Below are 21,897 nucleotides of genomic sequence, written 5' to 3'. Positions count from 1 at the left end.
AGAACGACTATCGGATGAAATTTTCATAGAAAGGCTTGCATGATTTTACATTGGATATTTATTCATCCTTATGGGCTAGGTGAGAAAGGTTTTTGAAAAATGAGGTAGAAGTGGTGTGAAAAAAATAGTGAAAAAAAAAAAGAGAAAAAAATTTGAAAAGCTTGAAGGAGGTATAATTTCTACTACTTGTTTTTCTTTGCATTTTCATAGCTTTCCATAACATTATCCATATTTTTAATATCATTTAGCCTTTAATTTTTCTTTTTTTTTTTAGAAAATCTATAGTTTTTCATCTATTTTAATCCAAGCTTGAATCAATATTTCGTCCAACTAAACAATAATTTGATTGAAACCAAAAAAATTAAGCAATAAAAAACAAATCCACCATTAATATGCTTTTGGGAGGTTTGGCCAACCTCCATTCCTCCCATAGTCGAACTTCCCTTGGCTTGTTTTGGATGATTCCTTGCTTTAGATTATGTATATGGATGTTTGGGTTATTGGTTTACTTGTTATTTACATGTATGTTGGTTAGTTTAGTGGTTTGTGTATAATGTTTTGGTTAATGTTCTTGTTTTAATGGATCCCTTTTCGTTTAGTTTATTACATGTTTGATAAAATTCCTCTCATGATATAAATGCCTTCATATGATGATTTTACAAATTTTTCATGCATGATTTAGCTAAATATAAGTGGTAGCATATTGCAAAAAGCTTTGGGAGTATTCGACCAAGCTTCCCCATACTTTGGTTGAACCTTCCTTCATTGCTTATGACCAAATGTTGCATCATATCTTACTTGTTTGCATGTGTTTTGGTTTGTTCATAAAATTTTCTATGTGTTTGATCAAATTTTCAATGAATAAAAGTGTTGGATTGGTAGACTTTTTAGTGGTTTTATGTTTGTTGGCATAAGTTTTAATTCAAACCAAAAAATGGTGGAACATGTCTTTAAATATTCTAAAACCCTTGGTGTTTGATCTATTTTTGCAATATTTTTACATACATGTTTAGTTTGTTATATTTTTGTAAAAATGTCTAAGTTTGTAATATGTTTGTTTTCATACATGGTTCATGAATTAAAGTTAGTATTTTCATTAATGACATTTTTGTAATTTTTGTTACATTACCCCCGTACATCAAAGTTGGTATTTTCATCAATGGCATTTTAGTAATTTTGTCAAATGCATCAAAGTTTGCATTTTTATCAATGGCATTTTGGTTATTATGCATTTTTCACATAAACCCCAATTTTTAAACCCTAAATCAAAACCCTAAATCCCAAACCCCAAATTAAAAACTTAATCGCAAACCATAAAACCTAAACCTTAAACTTGAACCCTAAAACTAAACCCTAAATCAAACTTTAAAACTGAACACTAAACCTTAAAATCTAACTTTAAATCAAACCCCAAACCTTAATCATAAACCCTAAACATCAAACCCCAAACCCTAATCATAAACCCTAAACCCAAAACCTAACCCTAACCCTAACATTAGACCCTAAACCAAAACCCTAATTCCAAACCCTAAAACCATAAACCCTAACCTAAACCCTAAATCACCTCTATATCTTAAAACCACTTGATCCCATTCATGCATTTGCATTTCATTTTATTTTGTTGTCACATGCATTCTTTAATTATCATGTATTCATACTTTATCATTCATGTTTAATTATCATATATACATCATATTATTCTTATTGTTATTATGTTCATGCATATTGCATAGGTTTTATAAATGAGGTTTTTCAAAGGAAAGTGTTTTAAAATAAAATAATATTTCAAGTAAGAATGACCTTTGAGATCTAGCCTAAATAGATGGGGACTCTCAACAGTTATTATTTATGTAAGGTATTATTTCGGTTATGGGGGGCAATTTGAAAACTTCAAAGTTAAAGATATTTTTTGAAGCTCTACCTAAATATAATAAAATGGGAAAAGTGTGTTTATACTTAGGATGTCTAAAATAAATTGTTTTTGTTAAAAAAAAAACTAAAAATGATTTGCTTTAAAAAAATTGATTTTTGGAATAAACAAATGAATTAATCTATAAACATTAAAGTGGGACCATATTTATCAAAATCTAAGAATAACATGTAATTAATTGGTATCGTCTTCGATGGGAGCTATAGGGGTGTTAATCTTTCCCTATGTGTAATCGACTCTTAGACCCTACTTTGATTTTGCAAACCACAAAAATGATCATTTAGTAAACTTTAAATCCATTTTAAATGTTTTATTAAAAGGATAAATTTTTTGGGTGGCTAATTGATGCCGGGAATTGATGTTTGAGATGTGGAGATTAACTACAAACAAAAAAACTTACAAAGAAAACAACTCATAAGGATTTGAATAATGGTAGAATATGATTATTTGATTAAAAGAGATAAAAGTTCACCACCAAGACTAGAAACTAAGGGATACAGAAACATCACCCTAACAATTCTAATCAAGGATATAGAATAATAAAAGTTCATTACTCTAGGAAATCCACCTAAGAGATACTGAACTTGAAGAATAATCTAAAAGATTGCTTAAGGACAAAGAAAACTCTATTCTATCTTTTACCAAAGAATAATAGAAAATATATAGGCTAGGAATATCTTCCTAAGCATGGAAACTTTTAGATTGCATTGCTAGAATCATGCCTAAAATCATGAGATTTGCATGTGAACATAATCTGTCCATTTACTCCCGCAGATTATATGATAATAAACCTAACCACAATTCCATTCATATTCATGATCTTCTTTTTTAGCTAATGTGAATGCAATCTCTCTAGTCTAGCCCACCTTATTTTTGCATTTATTTAGTATATTTGGACCAAGGATTGACCCATCTTATTTTTAGAAAAGTCTACCTTAATCTCAGTCCAAATTGTATGATATGCAGACACTCCGATATCAATCTTCTCTGGTTGAAAAAAACTTGTATTCAAGTTTAAACTAATATTCTTGCCATGGTAGGGTGACAACTCAGCAACATTAAAGGTGAAAGATACTTCATAAGTATCAGGAAGCTCTATCTTGTAGGTATTCTTCCCAATGCATTGGAGGATTCTAAATGGACCATCTATCTTAGGTTGTAATTTACCAAACTTCCCTAGAGCAAATCTTTCTTTTCGCAAGTTAATCCATACCAAATCATGTTCTTTGAACTTCACATGTCTTCGATGCATAATTTTTAGACCAGTTTTTACTACCAAATCTAAACCAGTTCTGATACCACTTGTCATAAGTCAAGACTTAAACTCCAGGCTCGCACAACTTTAAAACTTAGGAATTAACTTTTTTGCATCCCAAACTAGCCTAAACTCGAAATGGTGCTCGGGCACTTAAGACTATAGGGCTTGGATACTTAGAATGCTATAAAAAACAAGGTATAGTAAATGCTTGAAGAAAGGCTTAAAAGAACAATAGTAGTAGAGATGAACACCTAGAAGAGCCCAAGGTGATACGGCTCGGTGCTATCCAATTTTATCAAAAGGGTGAAACCTCTTTAGGAGTTAAAGAGAAAATAGCAGTAGAGTGCCATAGCATAAGTCCTAAAGTATAGCCAAATCTTTTAAAAAAGAGTGTGCAATGAGCAACTTAGAAGAAACGAAAGAAGCATCAGCTGTACGAGTAAAATGGACGTAGCATAGGGTTGATGATACTTAGATTGAGAACAACGGAGATCAAATAAAATACTTTTTTGGGTATGGGATTGAAATGTGGGAAAACTGGTTCATGGGTTAGAAGATAGAGCTAATGTGCATAGAAATGAGCAGTTCGGGCATAGCAACCCTTTAGCAATGAGTGGGGGAGAATGTCACGATTTGCAAGAAAGACTAGGCCTAGGGGTTTTCTCCAAGATAAGGAGTAATTTAATTCAAGTAAGACCAAGTCAGAATGCGAGGGAAAATAGGCCCAAAGGTTCAATAGAGGTCTTAGAGGCAAGACCATGACTTAGAATGGGTGTATAGGCACTAAAACGAGCTCTAAGAGCTCAGGCCAAGGGATCTGGTTAGGCAACTTTGAAATAGACCCCACCATGGGCACAAGTGCTAGCCCAAAAGTAGGTAGAATAGATCCAAGCATGGGCCTAAAGAAGGGCCCCTTGTGGGCACTATTGAAGAAAAAGTCCCACCTGGTTCCAACCCTAATCTAATAGAGTCCTTGTAGTTTTGAACTCTCCTATTGTAATCCTATGCAATCTCTTGTAATCTCTAGACTCTTTATAAGCCTTAGGATATGATTAATCTAGCCATAGATGTAAAAGGGCTTCACCTATAAATAAAGGGAGACCTTCATTATACACTCCATAACTTGAAGGAATATAAGTTTATTCTTGCTTATTTCTCTTGTTTCTCTTTAGATTTCTATCAAACACTTAATGTGCAGCCTTGTTTGAAAGTAACGCGAGTGGCTGGTCTTAGCGTATTGAGTGCTTGAGCACTGATCCAAGTGTTAGACTGATCTAAGACATCGGATATTAATGGATATTCATATACTATTAGAAAAATTTTATTTATACTGATGATTGTATAATGTGTTAGTATAGGTATTATATATTTTGACAATATTAAAAATTTATCAATATAAATATTTTTTACTGACATAATTTGACTATTAGTATAATCAAGTGTTAATATATAAAATTTTTTTTAATGCAATAAATGATGATCAAGCCTAACTTAATAATTCAAATCTCAACTTTTGCCTAAGTTCAACCTTAATTAAAAAAAAAGTTAAGTCCCACTTTTATATAAAGAAATTAATAAAAATTAATTAATGTAATAATTATTTCTTTTAAAAAAGTTATAATATAAAAAAAGTTAAATAAGTGTTGGAGTTTTGAAAAATTTTGTAATAATATAAATCAAAACACAACGTATTTTTATTAGCATTATTAATGTACAAAAATTTCAAACATAAACTGAAAGGCTTAGAAAAAGGGAAATTTTATTTATAGTCATAGTTTTGCTCAGTACATATTTTTTTTACTAATTACACTCATATTTCAAATAAATTCTCTTAAAATTACTTAATAAAACCAAGTAAATATTTTTGTAGTACACTATAATCCTTTATTCAAAATTAAATACCTTCTTATGAAAAATTTTAGTAGACAAAATATCCATATCTTTAACGCCTGATGATTATGTTAGTATTTTTAATAATAAAAATTTTTAAAAATTAATAATTTAATTAAAATTATTAAATAAAAATAATGTGAGAATTATATTTTTATAAATTATAATAAAAAACTAAAATTTAAAATTATTTCAAGTACATAAACTATTCTCATAATTTTTTACCTCCTTAATGGACAAAGCAAAAGAAAACCTGTACCCAAACACTGCCTCTGTTTCAAAAGTTACGATTCGGTTGTCAAATCCAAACAGTATTCTAGACAACTCTGGAAGAACAATAAGAAAAAAAAAAACAAACAATAAAATGAAAACATCGTTAAATAAAGGGAGCCTGTGAAGAGAAAAAAAAAAGGAAAAAAATTTGGAAAATCGTTGAGAAAAATCGAAAAAGCCAGTTCCGATGGAGAAATCAGGAGGAGCTGCACCACCGTCGGTAGAAAGCTCGAGGGAGCTACAATGCGTAGGCAAAATGGAAATCGTAAAACCGAAGCCCGCTGGTTTTCTCTGCGGTTCGATCCCTGTTCCAACTGATAAATCCTTCCATGCTTTCAACTCCGCTCTCGTCCCTTCCTCCCGCCAATCGTAAATATACCCATTTTCCATTTCTCTTTCATGTTTTCTTATTGATTTATAATAAGTTTTATGTTTGACTTGTTTTTTTCCTTCTGTTTTGGGTGTCAGAGTAAGTGCGCCGAGGTATCGGATGCTGCCGACGGAGACCGACTTAAACAGGCCGCCGCTCGTCACTAATTGCCCTGAAAAAGTGCTTCCAGTTGGGGCCGTACAGTCCAAGGTTACTGGAGGTATTTTTTTTTTCTATTTTTGAGACTTGCTAGTTTAAATGTTAGCTGTAATTCTGAACTTTTGTAAAAGAAGAAAAAGTATTAGAAGTGGAAAACGAAAACATTGCAGCATTTAGCAAGAAAACCATGCTTATTTTTGAGTGGTAGAACAAACCTAAAGGGCGGCCTATTGCATTTGTCAAATATGCATAATTTTGAACTTATTTTGTGGATAGATTGTTTTTGTGACTTGAAACCATTGCACCCTCCAGGTCACTATGGGTGTGACATATTCCGATTAGAGCATTCTTACATTCTATCGCAACCATTTTCAGAATATTGGTTCTTAGATGGTGTTATACTATTATTTCTTGATATTATTCAAAAAACAACTTTCCAGTTAGTCTAAATCGAGGTGCGAGGCTTGTTCAAGGTGCAAAGTTGCAGGGGAACTTTTGCCCCTAATGGAGTGTTAGCATTTTAGTGGAAGCTAATGCTTACCATTGGATATGAGAATTCTTGTTTAACTCCTTGTGCTACTATAGTTTCCTTGAAATTTGACATGATCAAAGATAGTCTGGTTGAAACACTACTTCTATGTGGTCAACCAATAAATTCCCTCACTTGAGAATGAATCAATACTTATAAAACTTTTCAATGAATTTGAGCAAATGCATTTCACTCTCTAAGTTAGGATTGGATGATCTTTTAAACAATGATGGCAATCTAAAGCCTTTCATTTAGTGGCGGCACATGGTTTCTACCCTGCATAGATTTTTGTCCATCCAATCTTTGTTGAAGTAGATTGAATGATCTCAGTTGCTTATTGATAGGGCTTGTTTGGGTTTGGAGACTAATAAGTGATTGTCTTTCTATCTTTTGTATTAGTTTTGTGCACGTTTTGATAATGTGGCTTAGGCTTATATTATAGGATCTCTTGTTCATGTAAATGGCTGACCACAAAGAAACACAAAGTTTCTATAGGAAAAAAAGGAGGCTTCTAAAATTAATTTAATAAGGGGAAAGGTGTCCGGACGTGTTTGTTGAAGGATGGATAGGACAGGTGTCAATAACTTGCTCATCTGTGTTTGGTCTCTTGGGCTTTTGCACTTGCACATCCAAAGCTAGTGGCATGAGATAAAGATTGTTAAAGAGTGCTTAATTAAATATTTTCTTGATTCTAGTGATAAAAAAATTAGTATAATGGTGGTTGACATGAGGGGCAGCTTGCGATTATTGGTTTCTTGAAGGCAAAGAGATATGGGTGTGCATTTTGGTTTACTTAATTTGGTCGAGTTTTTGACAAAACTGAATTGATAAATTACACATTATTTATATAACAGATATGACAAAAAGTTTTCTGTATAAGCATTAACCAAATTAGTCGAATTAACTGTATTTAGGGTTTAGGGTTTAGATGGTAGTGTTCTTTAGCTTATCGGCATAGTCGTTTTGACTTTTGAGGCCATTCTAACTATGATTTGATAGGCAAGAGATTGCTGGAAAGTGAGATGAGATTATTGAAGGAACCTAGTTTCTTGGTGTTAAGAGTTCAAAATTAGGCTTAAAAATAAAAAAAAAAGAAAAGAAAAACAAAATGGCATCTTATTTGCTTTGTGGTTTGAAATTGGTCTTCCTTGCCTGCTGTTGTCTTAAAATTCAAATAAAGTTGGCAAAACTAAAGTAAATATAAAAAGTATTGAAGATGATATTCTTGGCATTAGACTTATAGTTACTTATGTTAATCTTAGACCTAGAGTTGGGCTGCATGATACATTCCTTAAAGTGCATTTTTCCTGCTGGTTCCTTTGGACCTATCTTAAAACTATTAAGGCTGCAAATAAAACTGATAAGAACTATATTCTTTTGTTAGCTGATGAGATTTGATAATCCCCGCATTTAGATTTAGTTAAACAATCAAAGAGTATGTGGCAATAGTAGCAGCTTATTGATATGACGGAAACTTGGACTCGTCTGTAATAAGAGAGTAGAGGAAATGCTGTGGTCACTGAGCTTTTTCTTTGTTTCTCTTTCTTGTGTCAATTGTTTGTAAGTTTAATAATCAACAACTGTTTATGGTGCTCCAGAAGTAGAATGGTCTACTATTATTGTTGTAATTCTGATTGGAATTCTTAAATGAATTATTGATTGAATAGGATATCTGATTATGTAAGTTACTTCATGCTACTTGTTAGCTGTGCTATCAATCAAAACTATCTGATATTTGAATCCTATATTGTGTAGCCCATGTTCTGTTTTTGAGAAAATTTTATATGATAGATCCAATGTTTCAACTTAGTTATGACTACATAAAAACTGAAAAATGATGCACATGTGTGACAATGAGAGAGGAGGAACATATTAAACCCTTTCTTCTTGCCTTCTTTCTTGAATTTGAAATATCATTATATCTCTATTTTCCACTTTTCTTCGTTCTTGCACTAGAAATGTCCTGGTTCCTGTTGTCAATTTCAAACTGTTTTCGCTCCATCGTCTGCATTTCTTCTTTCTTGAGTTTGAAATGTCTAATTTTTTTTTTATCTGATTTTAGTTTTTTCTGCGGCAGATATAATATGGGAGGATGATGCTATTGCATCTAGTCTCAGTAGGAAGTGTGAAGCACTTGCTGTGTCTGGTTTGGTGGAATATGGAGATGAGATAGATGTGATTGCTCCAGCTGATATTCTAAAGCAAATGTTTAAAATACCATATTCTAAGGCTCGATTATCAATTGCAGTCCACCGTGTTGGACAGACTCTCGTTCTGAATACAGGGTTTGTATCTTTTTATAATTGTTTCGTTTTTCATTCTGTTAAAAGTTTGATGTAATGAGGTTTTGGCATACTGCAGACCTGATGTGGAAGAGGGAGAGAAATTGGTTAGAAGACATAGCAATCAATCAAAATGTACAGATCAATCTTTGTTTCTGAATTTTGCTATGCATTCAGTTAGAGTGGAGGCCTGTGATTGTCCACCTACTCATCAAGCAACACCGGAGAGGCAATCAGATTCTGCTGTCTTTCCTGGGGGAGAGACATCAAAATTTGTGGCAGAGAATGACGATATTGCTCGAAAAGAAAGATTTGAGCACTGTTCAGAGTACTCAGAGGTTAAACGGGACGGGTTCCTTTGGGGTAGTAAGAAGGGTGACAGAAACAAGAGCCGTGATCCTATCAAGAAGGCAACACATGTTGGTGAAAAGCCTAGATGCTCTGTGCAAGAGTCTGAAAAGCACAGAAGAGTTGGCAATAATGGATTCTTAAGAGTGTTATATTGGCAATTTCACAATTTCCGAATGCTCCTTGGTAGTGACTTGCTTTTATTTAGTAATGAAAAGTATGCTGCTGTGAGCTTGCACTTGTGGGATGTTACACGACAGGTTGTTTCCAGTAACTGGAATTTAATTGTGTTTGTATTTTTGGAGGATTTTTTTTATTGTTTTTCTCCGAACATTGCAGGTTACACCATTAACCTGGCTTGAAGCTTGGCTTGACAATGTCATGGCAAGTGTGCCTGAGTTGGCCATCTGTTATCATCAAAATGGTGTTGTCCAGGGTTATGAGCTTCTGAAGACAGATGATATATTTTTGTTAAAAGGCATTGCTGAAGATGGTACTCCTGCTTTTCATCCCCATGTTGTTCAGCAAAATGGCCTTTCTGTTTTAAGGTTTCTTCAAGAAAACTGCAAGCAAGATCCTGGTGCTTATTGGGTATCATTATCTTTTCTTTTTATATAAAAAATCCATTTCTTGCATGTCTTAAAATTTACATAGTGAACTGTGCTTATTCTTTGTGTTTTACAGCTATATAAAAGTGCCGGTGAAGATGTAATTCAACTTTTTGATCTTTCTGTTGTTTCCAAGAACCATTCTTCTAGTGATTGTGATGATAGCTCAAGCTCCTTGCCTTCTCTAGTACATAGAGGGAGAAGTGATTCTTTATTTTCACTTGGAACTCTCCTCTACCGCATTGCTCACAGGCTTTCACTTTCAATGGTGTGTAAAACATATAACTCTTATCAGTAGATAACCCCACTTCATGTAATGATCTGCTAACTGTGTAGATGTTATTGGTGCAGGCAACTAATAACAGGGCCAAGTGTGCAAAGTTTTTTAAAAAATGCTTGGATTTCCTGGATGAACCAGATCATCTGGTATCTATGCTTTCTAAACTAAATTTGTGTTTTGTTCAAAGAGCAGTTCTTTAATTTATTTTTATTTTATTAGTCATTAATGATTGGAAAACATGGATACTTATTATCAGATATTCCTAAATAGGTTGTACGTGCATTTGCCCATGAACAATTTGCCAGGCTTATTCTGAATTACGATGAAGAACTAGATCTAACATCTGAATATCTTCCAATAGATTGTGAAGTTACAGTTACTGAAGTTGGTGAGGTGGACCCTTTTAACTGTTTTTCCGAATCTGCTGTCCATGACTTTTCTGTGGTTGCTGATAACAAACTAACAGAAGATGGAACAGAATTTCATGATTTAGCATCCGAAGTTTCTGTAATGATGACTTTGGAAGCAAATATATCTGTCCCCAACAAAATGATAGCATTTTCTGATACTGGGTTGGGAGATGAAGAAAATACCTTGTCAAGGTTTCATGGTGATGAGAACTTCATGGTATACAACATGTCTTCAACATCTGATGCTTTAGTTCAGCCTGTTACTGATCCAATCTCCTCTAAGCTTGCAGCAGTGCATCATGTTTCTCAAGCTATCAAATCTCTCAGATGGATGCGCCAACTGCAAACCTCTGAACCACGGTTAGTCAACCAGGATATTGGTATTCATGATCAGCTACCTTCATCTATGAATTTTTCTGTTTGTGCTTGTGGTGATGCTGATTGCATTGAAGTTTGTGATATTCGAGAATGGCTTCCAACATCCAAACTGGACCACAAGTTGTGGAAACTTGTTCTTCTCCTTGGGGAATCATATTTGGCACTTGGACAAGCTTACAAGGAGGATGGTCAATTGCATCAAGCTTTGAAGATAGTGGAATTAGCTTGCTCTGTTTATGGATCTATGCCTCGGCAACTTGAAGATACAAGATTTATTTCCTCAATAGTTAAATGCTCACCATCTGATACAAAGTTCAATGACAGAGATAAAAAGAAAATTTCATTTACTGGTGATGTGAAAAAAGTGAAATCCAACTCTGCTGACAACTGCTATATTGTGGAGCACTTCTCATCCACATATCTTTTCTGGGCAAATGCATGGACACTAGTTGGAGATGTGTATGTTGAGTTCCACATAATTAAGGGTCAAGAGATCTCTGCTCAAGCAGAGAAAAAACCTTCTACCAGAGAGTTGAAAATGTCATCTGAAGTTGTGAAGGAAGTACAAAGGCTCAAGAAGAAGCTGGGCCAGTATAATCACAATTGTAGTTCATGTTCCTTGGTGAATTGTAGCTGCGAAAGTGATAGGGCCAGCAGTGGTAATAGTGCAAGCAGCAGTGGCGGAGATACACATGCAGTAACATATGGCAGAAAACATGGCAAGAGATCACGTGGTAATAATGTTCCTAACACACTTTTGGGAGGCAATGAAGATAACAATGGTCATCAAAAAGTAAAGAGTAGACAAATTCCTGATAATAGACAGTTTCGGCACACTGGAGATGGTGACAACATAATAAGAGCTATTACTAGTACAGATGAGCCTGGTGTAAATTCAATGGAAACTACTAATTCTAAAAGAACGGAGGCTTCGTTTGAAATGCATGACAAAAAGTCTGAAGTGGCCATCCAAAATGAAATTGCTTTAAAAGAAACTCCCAAATTGAAAGATGGTGGCATTTTCAAGTACCTTAGGAATACTGTAGTTGCAGATGCAGAACACAATCTCTTATCTGCTTTGAGCTGTTATGAAGAAGCAATAAAGGCTTTGGGTGAACTTCCTTCTGGTTCAGCAGATCTACAGTCTGTTCTGAAAAAGAAAGGATGGGTTTGTAATGAACTAGGTCGAAACAGGCTTGCGCTGAAAGAGTTAAGAAAAGCTGAACTTACATTTTCAGATGCAATAAATGCATTCAGAGAAGCCTTGGACTACACCAATATAATATTAATATACTGTAATTTGGGTCATGGCAGACGAGCATTAGCTGAAGAGATGGTGACGAAGATGGAAGGTCTGAAAATGCATGCAATTTTCCATAATGCATACAAACAGGCTTTGGAAACTGCAAAACTAGAATATTGTGAATCACTTAGACATTATGGGGCAGCGAAGTCAGAAGTGAGTGCTATAGTGGAAGAGGCATGCTCTGTGTCAAGTGACAGGAGGAATGATGTCTATACACAGTTTGCGCATACATATCTGAGGCTTGGGATGCTTTTAGCGAGAGAAGATACAACTGCTGAGGTTTATGAAAATGGAGCTCTTGAAGCTATATCTATCCCACATGACAGAAAAGCTAGGAAAGAGCTGAGGAAGCATGAGATAACAGCCAACGAGGCCATTAGAGAGGCATTGTCAGTGTACGAATTACTGGGTGAATCACGTAAGCAGGAGGCTGCTTACACATATTTTCAGCTTGCTTGTTACCAAAGAGATTGCTGCTTGAAATTTTTGGCACCGGAACATAAGAAAAGTAGCTTGCCAAAAGGTGAGAATGGCGTTCACCAGAGGGTCAAGCAATATGCTTCCTTGGCTGATAGGAACTGGCAAAAGGCAATAGACTTTTATGGTTCTCAGACACATCCCAGCATGTACTTGACTATTCTTATTGAGAGATCGGCTCTTTCATTTAGCCTGTCAAGCTATTTGCATGCAAACATGGTATGTTATGAAGTTTTTATTTACTATTACTCTCAATTAAATATTTGTAGTGTTTTGCTCGAGATTATTTCTGCCAAGCTTTTTGTTATAGGAATAAACAATAGCTATCCTACTATTTTCTTTTCTATACAGTGTTTTGTTGCTTTGCTTTTTTGAATTTCTCTTTAGAAGGCATTAAAATGATTTGGTATCTTGCTTGTAACAATTTAAATGTGATCTTATCTTTCTTAATCATTTTGTATATAAATGACAAATTCAAGTAGGATTTCATGTGATATTTCGCCAGAGAATTTGTGATCCTTCTACATTGAGCTCTATGCAACTGATTAACTGATTTCATGTTATATGAAGTTGATATGGGTACGGATTTAGAGGTTGGGAATGTCCGATACTTCTGTTTTAGGATAAGTGATAAATGAAAATTATATTTGATTGCCTAGAGCAAAAATTGCCTTGCATCTGCAGTGTAGCCTTATGTAAATGAGTAGTGTACCAGAACAGTCTTCTATATTTCCAAGACAACATCTTTTATGTTCCTTATCATGACCTTTTTTTTTTGTTTTTCTTTTTTGTTTAGAAAGCATTGAGATATAGTCTCATGCTAAGTTGATAGTTTGCATGGTTGTATATCTTGGAGGTGTTATAAAGCGCATCTTATTCTGCTGGTTGTTCAAACCTTTGACTAACAAGCTAGCACAGCCTTAGCTAGGTTAGATTCCCAAAGGCATATTGAGTGAGGTCTCAATAAACAATCATAACAGTAGTATTGACATCTCTTTTCTATCTACGAAGACTATTAGCTTGTGTTGCAGTTTTTACTAAAAAAACATAACAGAGCTTGTTGATGTTGCTCACAATCATGACAAGAATTATAGCAGCATTGTTTGTCTTTTTTTCTATGAAACTTTGGTTGATTTTTTATTCTACACGCTTTTTGGTATTAACCAGCATTATGCTCTGTCATGCCGGTTGTTTAAGTTAACAGCATATTCTTCATGCTAAGACTGCTATTAATTCACTCGAATAGCATTCACTGGTGCAATACGACATTGAACCATATAGCCAATAGCTGAAAAAGAATTTATTTGTTTTGTTAAGACTGCCGATCTTGGCTTGCCAACAGTTAATTCACCAGTGATACCTTACTCTCCCCCCCCCCCCCCCTCCCATTATTTTTGTACATTTTTTATGAAGCAAGCAGAAACACATTTTACAATAAAATTTTCATCCCATTTACTAGAGATGCTGATAAATGGCTTTTTCTCCAGATGCTGGATGCATTGTCCCACCTACTTGAAGCACGCCGTGTATCGGAAGCATTCTCAAATTTATTTAGAACAGACTACCCTGAATTGCATGCAAAATTTTGGAGTCAGTTACAGATGCTTTTGAAGAAAATGCTGGCTATGTATCTCTCTATTAATTCAAATAAATCTACTTCAGATACTCAATCAACTACAACATCTAACAGGTCTGGAGATGCTGGAAAGCTCAGGGAGCTTTACAAAATGTCTTTGAATTCTACTGACTTGAGTCAATTGCATGCAATGTACACCTTGTGGTCATCATAATCACTAATCAGGAGCGAAAACATGCATCCCATGGATATTTCATCAGATATTGTTGAATCTTATGGATTCAGACAGCAATGTATATTGGCAAATGACTTGTAGAATCTTTGTTCTCGGATGATGATAAGGACATTGAAAGTATTGTTGATTCGAACTGGTTTACTGGTTCTGCATCTTGCTGCTCTTTGTTCTTGGCTGGGATTTTCTTATGGCAGCTAAATAATAGTGCTTGACGAAAGGTTGTGAAGTATCAAGACGCGTCTGCACGGATGATCACTGCTTTTTTTTTTTAAACCGTTTTGTTTCCCTTTTGTCTTTCAGTTCATCGAATCCCTGAGGAATGTAATCAATTTTAGCTTGAGATGTGCCACCAGCCAAATTGTCTAAAAAACTTGCCCAGCGAATATGATCCAATTTCAGTGGGGGTGGTGTTTGCGGTGTGGTGTTTGAAACCTTGATATAATTTGTAATATGTGTTTTTTGGGACCTTTATATACTATACATTATACATTGTGCTTGTTCTTGCTTTCTCTATTTAATCCACATATGGTTAGTTCGATTGGCAAGGAAAGGAATTGGATTTCATAATTTATGTATATTTATCATGTGTATTTGTGTAAAATATATGTTAAATATAAAAATTATTTTATTATAATTTGTGTGGATATTCAAATGTAAAACATATTAAGGGTCAATCTTTTTATTTATATCTACATAAGTTTTTATTTTAAATGAAAGATTGATTTGTGTTAAAAGGATATTTAATTAAAAATTAAAAATTAAAAATTAAAGGTTTATTTGAATATAAATGAAAAGTTAAAGTTTTATTTAAGCATAAATTAAAGGTTGAAGATTTATTTGTATAATAAATATAAAATTTTATTTAATTAAAATGATAAAATTTATTTATTTTTTATTATTTTTGTTTATTTAAAATATATCTAATCAAAATCATACTACTAATATATTGGAGACTTTTACCCTTTTTTTTTCTTTGTGATCAAATTATATTTGCTAAAAATAAAATAATAACCCCATCTTCATTATCAAAATTTTGGTATTATTTAGATTTGTTAATTCGTATTATTATATTATATAAAATATTTTATTTATATAATATTTTATACAAAAATAACGTATTATTATTTATATTGATATAAAAATATAAAATAAAAATTTATGATTTTATTAAATTTATTTATATTTTTTTAAAATTTAAATTATATTATTTTTATATTTTTTAATTATATTATTTTTATATCATATCATTGAATTATATTTTAAATTATCAACTCATCAAAATTTCGGTATTATTAGTGTATATAAAACTTTCACTACCATAAAGTTTTGAGCTTTGTTTGCTTTCCATTATTTGGTTATCACACGTACTACCAAGTCATCGAGTCACCAATACAACTACAACGACAAAATCCCAAAAAACAGGAACACTGAAGAAGAGAAAAAAACTGGCAAACAACAGGGAAACCAGAAGAGAAAGAGAAAGAGAAAGAGATCTCATCTGAGATATTTGTGGCAATGAGTAAGAAAATCACATCATCATCAACAACAACAACGCCCACAGGCACAGTTTTGCCATACCAAACCCTAAGACTAAGGGACCATTATTTGTTAGGCAAGAAGCTTGGGCAAGGCCAATTTGGCATCACATATCAATGTACCCACAAAGCTACTGGCACGCTTTACGCTTGCAAATCAATTCCAAAGCGCAAACTTTTATGCCGTGAAGATTACGATGACGTTTGGAGAGAGATTCAGATCATGCATCATTTGTCTGAGCACCCAAGCGTGGTGCAGATCAAGGGAACTTATGAAGATTCTGTGTTTGTTCACTTGGTTATGGAGCTTTGTGCAGGTGGGGAACTTTTTGATAGAATTGTGGCTAAGGGTCATTATAGTGAAAGACAGGCTGCTAAGCTTATCAAAACTATTGTTGGTGTTGTCGAGGCTTGTCATTCTGTTGGGGTTATGCATAGAGATCTCAAACCTGAGAATTTCTTTTTTGATTCTCCTGCTGATAATGCCATTCTCAAGGCTACAGATTTTGGCTTGTCTATCTTCTATAAGCCAGGTTGGTTCTTGGGTTTTATTTTGTTTATACGTTAGTTTTGTTTATATGCTTAAATGATTTATGTATATACGGAAAAACCAAGAAATAGCGTTTTGATTTTTTTCTGACTTTGGATTGATTTTCGGATTCGAAGTTGGGGACTTTCTTGATTCTTTGATTGGAAGTTCAATACCTTGTTGAAGGGTTATTGTTGAGTATATGATATTGGTTGTTTCCATGATTGGGGTTTTCTTTTAATTTTTTTTCTTTTTTTTTTTTTGGATATTTATGTTTCGTCACGTTGATTGATTCACCGAATGGTCTTCTGATCATGTTCATTAGATCAGTTCATGTTAGGATATCTCATATTTTGTATGTAGTTTTGGAAGTTCATTTCTTTAAAATTGCGTGGAATGTTGGTTCTGGTTTGTTTGTTCTGGTTTGTTTGGTTTGAACGATGCTCTGTTATACATAGTCCATTAGTTTTCTAAGAAGGTTTCTTATTTAGTTTTTGTCCATAATTAATGTACTAAATATCTAATTCAATTGGATACAACGTAAAACCTTTTTTAACATTAGCCGGGATGGTTCAATGACTACCAATTGCTTGGAAAACTCCATACTGATGTCAAGATCAGCATCACTAAAATATCAGGTTGTGCCTCAGTACTGAATTCTGCTTGCTTGTATGAATCACTTTCAAATTTCTTGTGCTTGGAAGAATCCGTAGGCTTCTTCACAGGATGGAAAACTTCACACTATCCCATGTGCTAATGCTTTCCCTTTGTTACTAATGCCAAGATCAGCATCACTATAATATCAGGTTGCGCCTAAGTACTGAATTCTGCTTGCTTGTATGAATATCATTTTCAAATTTCTTGCGCTTGGAAGAATCCCGAGGCTTCTTCAAAGGATGGACAACTTCACACTACTGCATGCGCTAATGCTTTCCTTTTGTTTTTCTGTAATTTTTCCTCTCATAGTAAATGGGGGTTACATTTTCTATTCTTTTCCCTTCCAGGAAAATAGTTTTATGATGTTGTTGGGAGTCCCTATTATGTTGCACCAGAGGTTTTGTGCAAGCATTATGGACCAGAAGTAGATATATGGAGTGCTGGTGTTATCCTTTACATCTTGTTGAATAGCGTTCCGCCATTTTGAGCAGGTGTTTATCTCAATAATCATACTTCCTGCAATAGTTGGTGCCATTCTTATGGTCTCATCTCGTAGGGTGTACTTTTCTTCTCTACTCATAAAAACTGAATCAGGAATATTCTGACAGATTGTACATGGAAAAATTGATTTTGTATCTGAGCCATGGCCTAGTATCTCTGAAAGCGCAAAAGATCTGATGCGAAAGATGCTTGAGAAGCACCCAAGGCAAAGAATTTCTGCCCATGAAGTCCTATGTAAGTCATTTGAATATTATATGTCATCTATATTTTTATTTCTTTGCAATAGCTCGGGAATGACAATGTCTTACCTTTATTGTTTATGTGTAAGTCCCAACAGTTGGTTGATTTATGCATCAGGTCACTCATGGATTGTTGATGATAAAGTTGCCCCAGACAAACCTCTGGATTCTGCTGTTTTATCATGCCTGAAGCAGTTCTTAGCAATGAACAAACTTAAAAAGATGGCTTTGCGTGTATGTGGTTTTCCTGTTTTATCTTCCAAATGATCTATACTTAATAGGAAAAATTTCCGTGGAAATCTGATTGTGAAGTTAGTTATCTGCTATACTGAATTTAAAATTGCATCTTCTTGCTGAAGGATTTTTAATGCTGAATTCATGTTGTGACTTTTAGAAAGTGACTTAGGATATCTGAAATTAGAATGAAGCCTGTCTTGGGCACCAGGAGAATAAAATGATCAAAAGCTTCTGATTAACTGTTTATGAAATGAATGATATCTGGCATAAAATGGTCATTCTGATTTTGTAGAAATAAACATAAGAGTCTGCTAAAATTGAGTGTGTAATAAGATGATACAGATCTTAGCATACGAGTATTAGTGTTATTTTTGTTCTCACACTGTAAACTATGGAAATGGTCTTTTGAAAACATACTTAAAGTCTGAAGTACAGATTTTGGCATAATAAGTAAACAGTAGGAGAGGAAGTATAACTAGGTCTGCCAAGATTCTTGAAGCTTTTATTTTGGCTTCCTTTTAAACCAGAACATTGAAGATATAACTTGCAGTTTTTGTTAGCATGGTGTGGTGCTGTGATCTAATTCATTCTGCATAGAAATAGTTTGGCATTTATATTTGATATGGTACCCAACTATTGTTTATTTTAATATTCGCTCACAAGGCCTTACCAATTTTTATACATATACAAGCTTTTCCCTTTCACTTAACTTTTGATGTTTTGAATCTGTGGCATGTTTTACCCAAAATGTTTGCCTTGAATCAAACCCCAGGTTTTGCCTAAATGCTGCTTAGTTAGATGGAGGCAGGGGTCTGGGCTTTGACAGGTTTTTAGGTGGAGGCATTTATGTTTTCCATAATATTTAAGTATCATTAGGAAGCTGTCATACTAAATGATCGCCCCTATGGCGGACTTCTCTTTCTACTGCAATTAATTGCAGTTGAAGTGTGGTGGTAAAATCTCAAACTTCCAAAGTCAATCAATCTTCTTGAGCTTGATTTATATTATATTTTGGCTGAGGTTCTTCTGATAAATCATACTTCAAACAAACAGCCAAACAAGGGGAAGAAAAAGAACAAAATAATAATAATAATAATAAGGGCCTTTCACCCCAAGAAGAAAATTCATCATGAAGGGAGTGCTGGGGTTAAGAAAGAAGCAAATCTAATGGTGGTATAAAAGAAGTATGTTATCAAATGAGTACTAGTTCACCCATTCATATTTTTATTGTTACAATGATTCTGGGACTGTAATCATCTGCATGGTAGAGCAAAACATCCATTCATCGTTTTTGTTTGTCCTGTAAAACGAACCTTTGGTGTTGGCTAGCTGGTAATTAGTTGGGTGGAGGCTGGGTCTGGAATTTAACGGTTTTTGGTGGAGAGTTACATTGTCCATGATGTTATAATTGTTGTTAGTCACTCAACTATAGCCTCTGTAGTGAAAAGCTCTTTCGGCTGAAGTTGGTTGCTGTAGAAGTCAGGATCGTAATATCTTAAACTTCCAAAAATTTAACAATCTTCTTAATGTTGATGCATATTAACTTTATCTAGGGCTTATGATAAAATACTACCACAAACCATCCTTTCTCCCCAAGAAGTAAATTCACCATCAAATAGCTTCGTGAGACGTGCAAGGGGCGGGGATTGTTACTAGAGAGAGGAAAGAGGAAAGAAGGCAAAACTATTGTAATTCTATTTTACTCAAAATTTATTTTCCTTTTCAGTTAGTTAGTTATGCTATAACCCATGATTGTAGAAAAGTAGCTTATTTCTCAAAGTTCAACGATTCATATTCGTAGAATGATTCTTTAACTCTAGTCAGCTGTATGGTAGAATGCAACAATGAGTTATCGTCTTTGTTTTGTCTGGCAAAAGTCATGCATGAAATACAAGCAGTTAGAAGAATTAAATATATTTTGTTGATTTTTATGTGCATGTGAAAAATACCATTTCCTTCTAACATTTATATATGTTTCACATTCATTTTTTACGATGGAAAATAAATTCTGTTGCAGGTCATAGCAGAAAGACTCTCTGAGGAAGAAATTGGTGGCCTGAAAGAGGTGTTCAAAATGATTGACACAGACAACAGTGGGACGATAACATTCCAGGAACTCAAAGATGGTTTAAATAAAGTGGGCTCTGAATTAATGGAACAGATATCAAGTCTCTAATGGAAGCTGTAAATATACTTTTTTGAGTTACTGAAAATTAATGTTACTTTAATGTTTTCTTTTTTACTCAAGCATCAGATTCTCCTATGTTATAACATGATTGAGTGACTGATGACAGTTATAAATATTGCCTTGGGAAATTTGGCAGGCCGATATCGACAACAGTGGAACAATTGACTATGGTGAATTCCTTGCTGCTACATTGCACATAAATAGGATAGAGAGAGGAAAATTTAGTTGCTGCTTTCTCCTTTTTTGACAAAGATGGTAATGGTTATATCACCATAGATGAACTTCAACAAGCTTGCAAAGAGTTCGGTCTAGGTGATGTTCATCTGGATGAGATGATTAAAGAAATCGACCAAGATAACGTAAGTATCCCTGGTAGATTGGACCTTCAAATTCTGAAGTTACTTTTCACATTCTGCATTGTGAAGTTATATTGCCATAGTTTTCAGGTATCGTCATCATGATCATATCTTCACTATTGATTCATTTCAGCTGTATGAATTTTATCATGGAGAGGAACTTGTAATGTGATTTGTATATTGGAGAAAGAAGTGAGTAGAATAAATCTAGTTGCCTAATAGGTGTGAAGGATAGGACTAGCAAACACATGGAAGGAAATTAAATTACCTGTTTTTTCCTTCCTCATCCTTTTCCCTATGAAATACAGTCTTAGTGGTTGCTGTAGCCTGTAGCCCCTTCATTTCTCTGTCTCTTATTTGCTTTCTGTTCCCTATACTGTGTTCTTTATATTTTGCTGAACATTAATAGTTTAATATAGTGGCAAATTGAAAAACTGAAGAAAAAGATTGCATATGTTAGCCTCGGTTGTTGCAGTTAGGGAGATTTATTTATTTATTTATTTGGGTACTTGACTAAGAGTCCGGCACTCTACCAACACCCATGTGGTTACATATTTTATATTCTTGCCTCCAACAAATGTGACATGTGGGTTTTTCTTCAGTCCTTAGCTCTGAGAACGTCCTCAAGCATTTTTAATTTAGATAAGTGATAATGTGATACTCCATTTATCCAAAGAAAACAGAGTGACCTGCTATGAGATTACAGAGCTTATGACAGTTATTTTTGGGCTGCAGTTTTAATAACTGTGTGTGTGTGTGTGTGTTATTATAGTGCTGCTAGCTATAAAAGGTCAATATCTTTGAATCATTTAACATCTGTCTGAAAGTGCATGATATGGTCATATCAAAATATACTAAAATCAAACCCGGAGCTTAGCTCGGTTAGTTTATGCATTCACTCTTAAAAAGCAGCATTCAGTAGATTTAGAATTCAAATCTCAGCAATTATAACCTTTTCTCTTATCTCCAGGCTGCGGTTTCTTTTGTACAAAATAAATATACTAAAATCTATCAGAATAAAAATCATTATAATTTCTTATTCCCAACTTTTCTTATGATTATATAAAATTGCAGGATGGGCGAATAGATTATGAGGAGTTTGCTGCAATGATGAGAAAGGGTGGTGGGATCGGAAGAAGCAGAACCATGAGAAGCAACCTGAACTTCAATATAGCTGAAGCCTTTGTAGTGAAAGACCTAACATGTGATACAAACTGAAAATCAATCTCCTTTTGTAGTTAGCAACATTTTGTCATAATGAAATCGAAGGTTAATGACACTGATTTTTCGTCTAGCTTCCTAGGATGTCTATGGTTCTTTAGATTAATGATTGGATTTTATTCAAA

The 21,897-nt window shown here is 34.0% G+C and overlaps 1 protein-coding gene and 1 pseudogene across 3 annotated transcripts; both read left to right on the top strand.

Annotated features, from left to right (window-relative positions):
• The first annotated feature begins 5,471 nt into the window (after positions 1–5,471).
• LOC111315777 (uncharacterized) lies at positions 5,472–14,822 on the top strand. Of its 2 annotated transcripts, none has more exons than XM_022917782.2 (9): positions 5,472–5,720; positions 5,820–5,941; positions 8,487–8,694; positions 8,771–9,299; positions 9,379–9,630; positions 9,724–9,915; positions 9,999–10,073; positions 10,198–12,717; positions 13,986–14,822. In XM_022917782.2, exons 1-9 carry the CDS (start codon positions 5,539–5,541, stop codon positions 14,286–14,288), a joined length of 4,383 nt encoding a protein of 1,460 aa, XP_022773517.1. In that variant the 5' UTR covers positions 5,472–5,538; the 3' UTR covers positions 14,289–14,822. The 2 variants fall into 2 exon arrangements, with proteins under 2 accessions (XP_022773517.1, XP_022773516.1); XM_022917781.2 differs by having other exon boundaries at positions 8,472–8,694.
• Positions 14,823–15,641: 819 nt separating this feature from the next.
• On the top strand, positions 15,642–21,897 carry LOC111315776 (calcium-dependent protein kinase 11-like; annotated as a pseudogene). Its single transcript, XR_016330834.1, has 7 exons — positions 15,642–16,377; positions 17,378–17,521; positions 17,613–17,765; positions 17,889–18,004; positions 20,025–20,191; positions 20,332–20,554; positions 21,626–21,897. The product of XR_016330834.1 is annotated as a calcium-dependent protein kinase 11-like (transcript).

This window comes from Durio zibethinus, chromosome 20, assembly GCF_047325235.1.
Source record: "Durio zibethinus cultivar Kanyao isolate XHJ-2024 chromosome 20, ASM4732523v1, whole genome shotgun sequence".
Taxonomy (NCBI): Eukaryota; Viridiplantae; Streptophyta; class Magnoliopsida; order Malvales; family Malvaceae; genus Durio; species Durio zibethinus.
Note: the sequence above shows the minus strand (reverse complement) of the source record. Positions and strands in the feature narration are given on the sequence as shown.

What these genes read in the sequence shown, in the direction of transcription:
- LOC111315777 (XM_022917781.2), top strand. Translation starts at nt 5,539, where the DNA reads ATGGAGAAATCAGGAGGAGCTGCACCACCGTCGGTAGAAAGCTCGAGG. An exon ending in GTCCCTTCCTCCCGCCAATC is followed by an intron (nt 5,721 to 5,819) that starts GTAAATATACCC and finishes TTTGGGTGTCAG; the next exon opens with AGTAAGTGCGCCGAGGTATC. An exon ending in AAGATCCTGGTGCTTATTGG is followed by an intron (nt 9,631 to 9,723) that starts GTATCATTATCT and finishes TGTGTTTTACAG; the next exon opens with CTATATAAAAGTGCCGGTGA.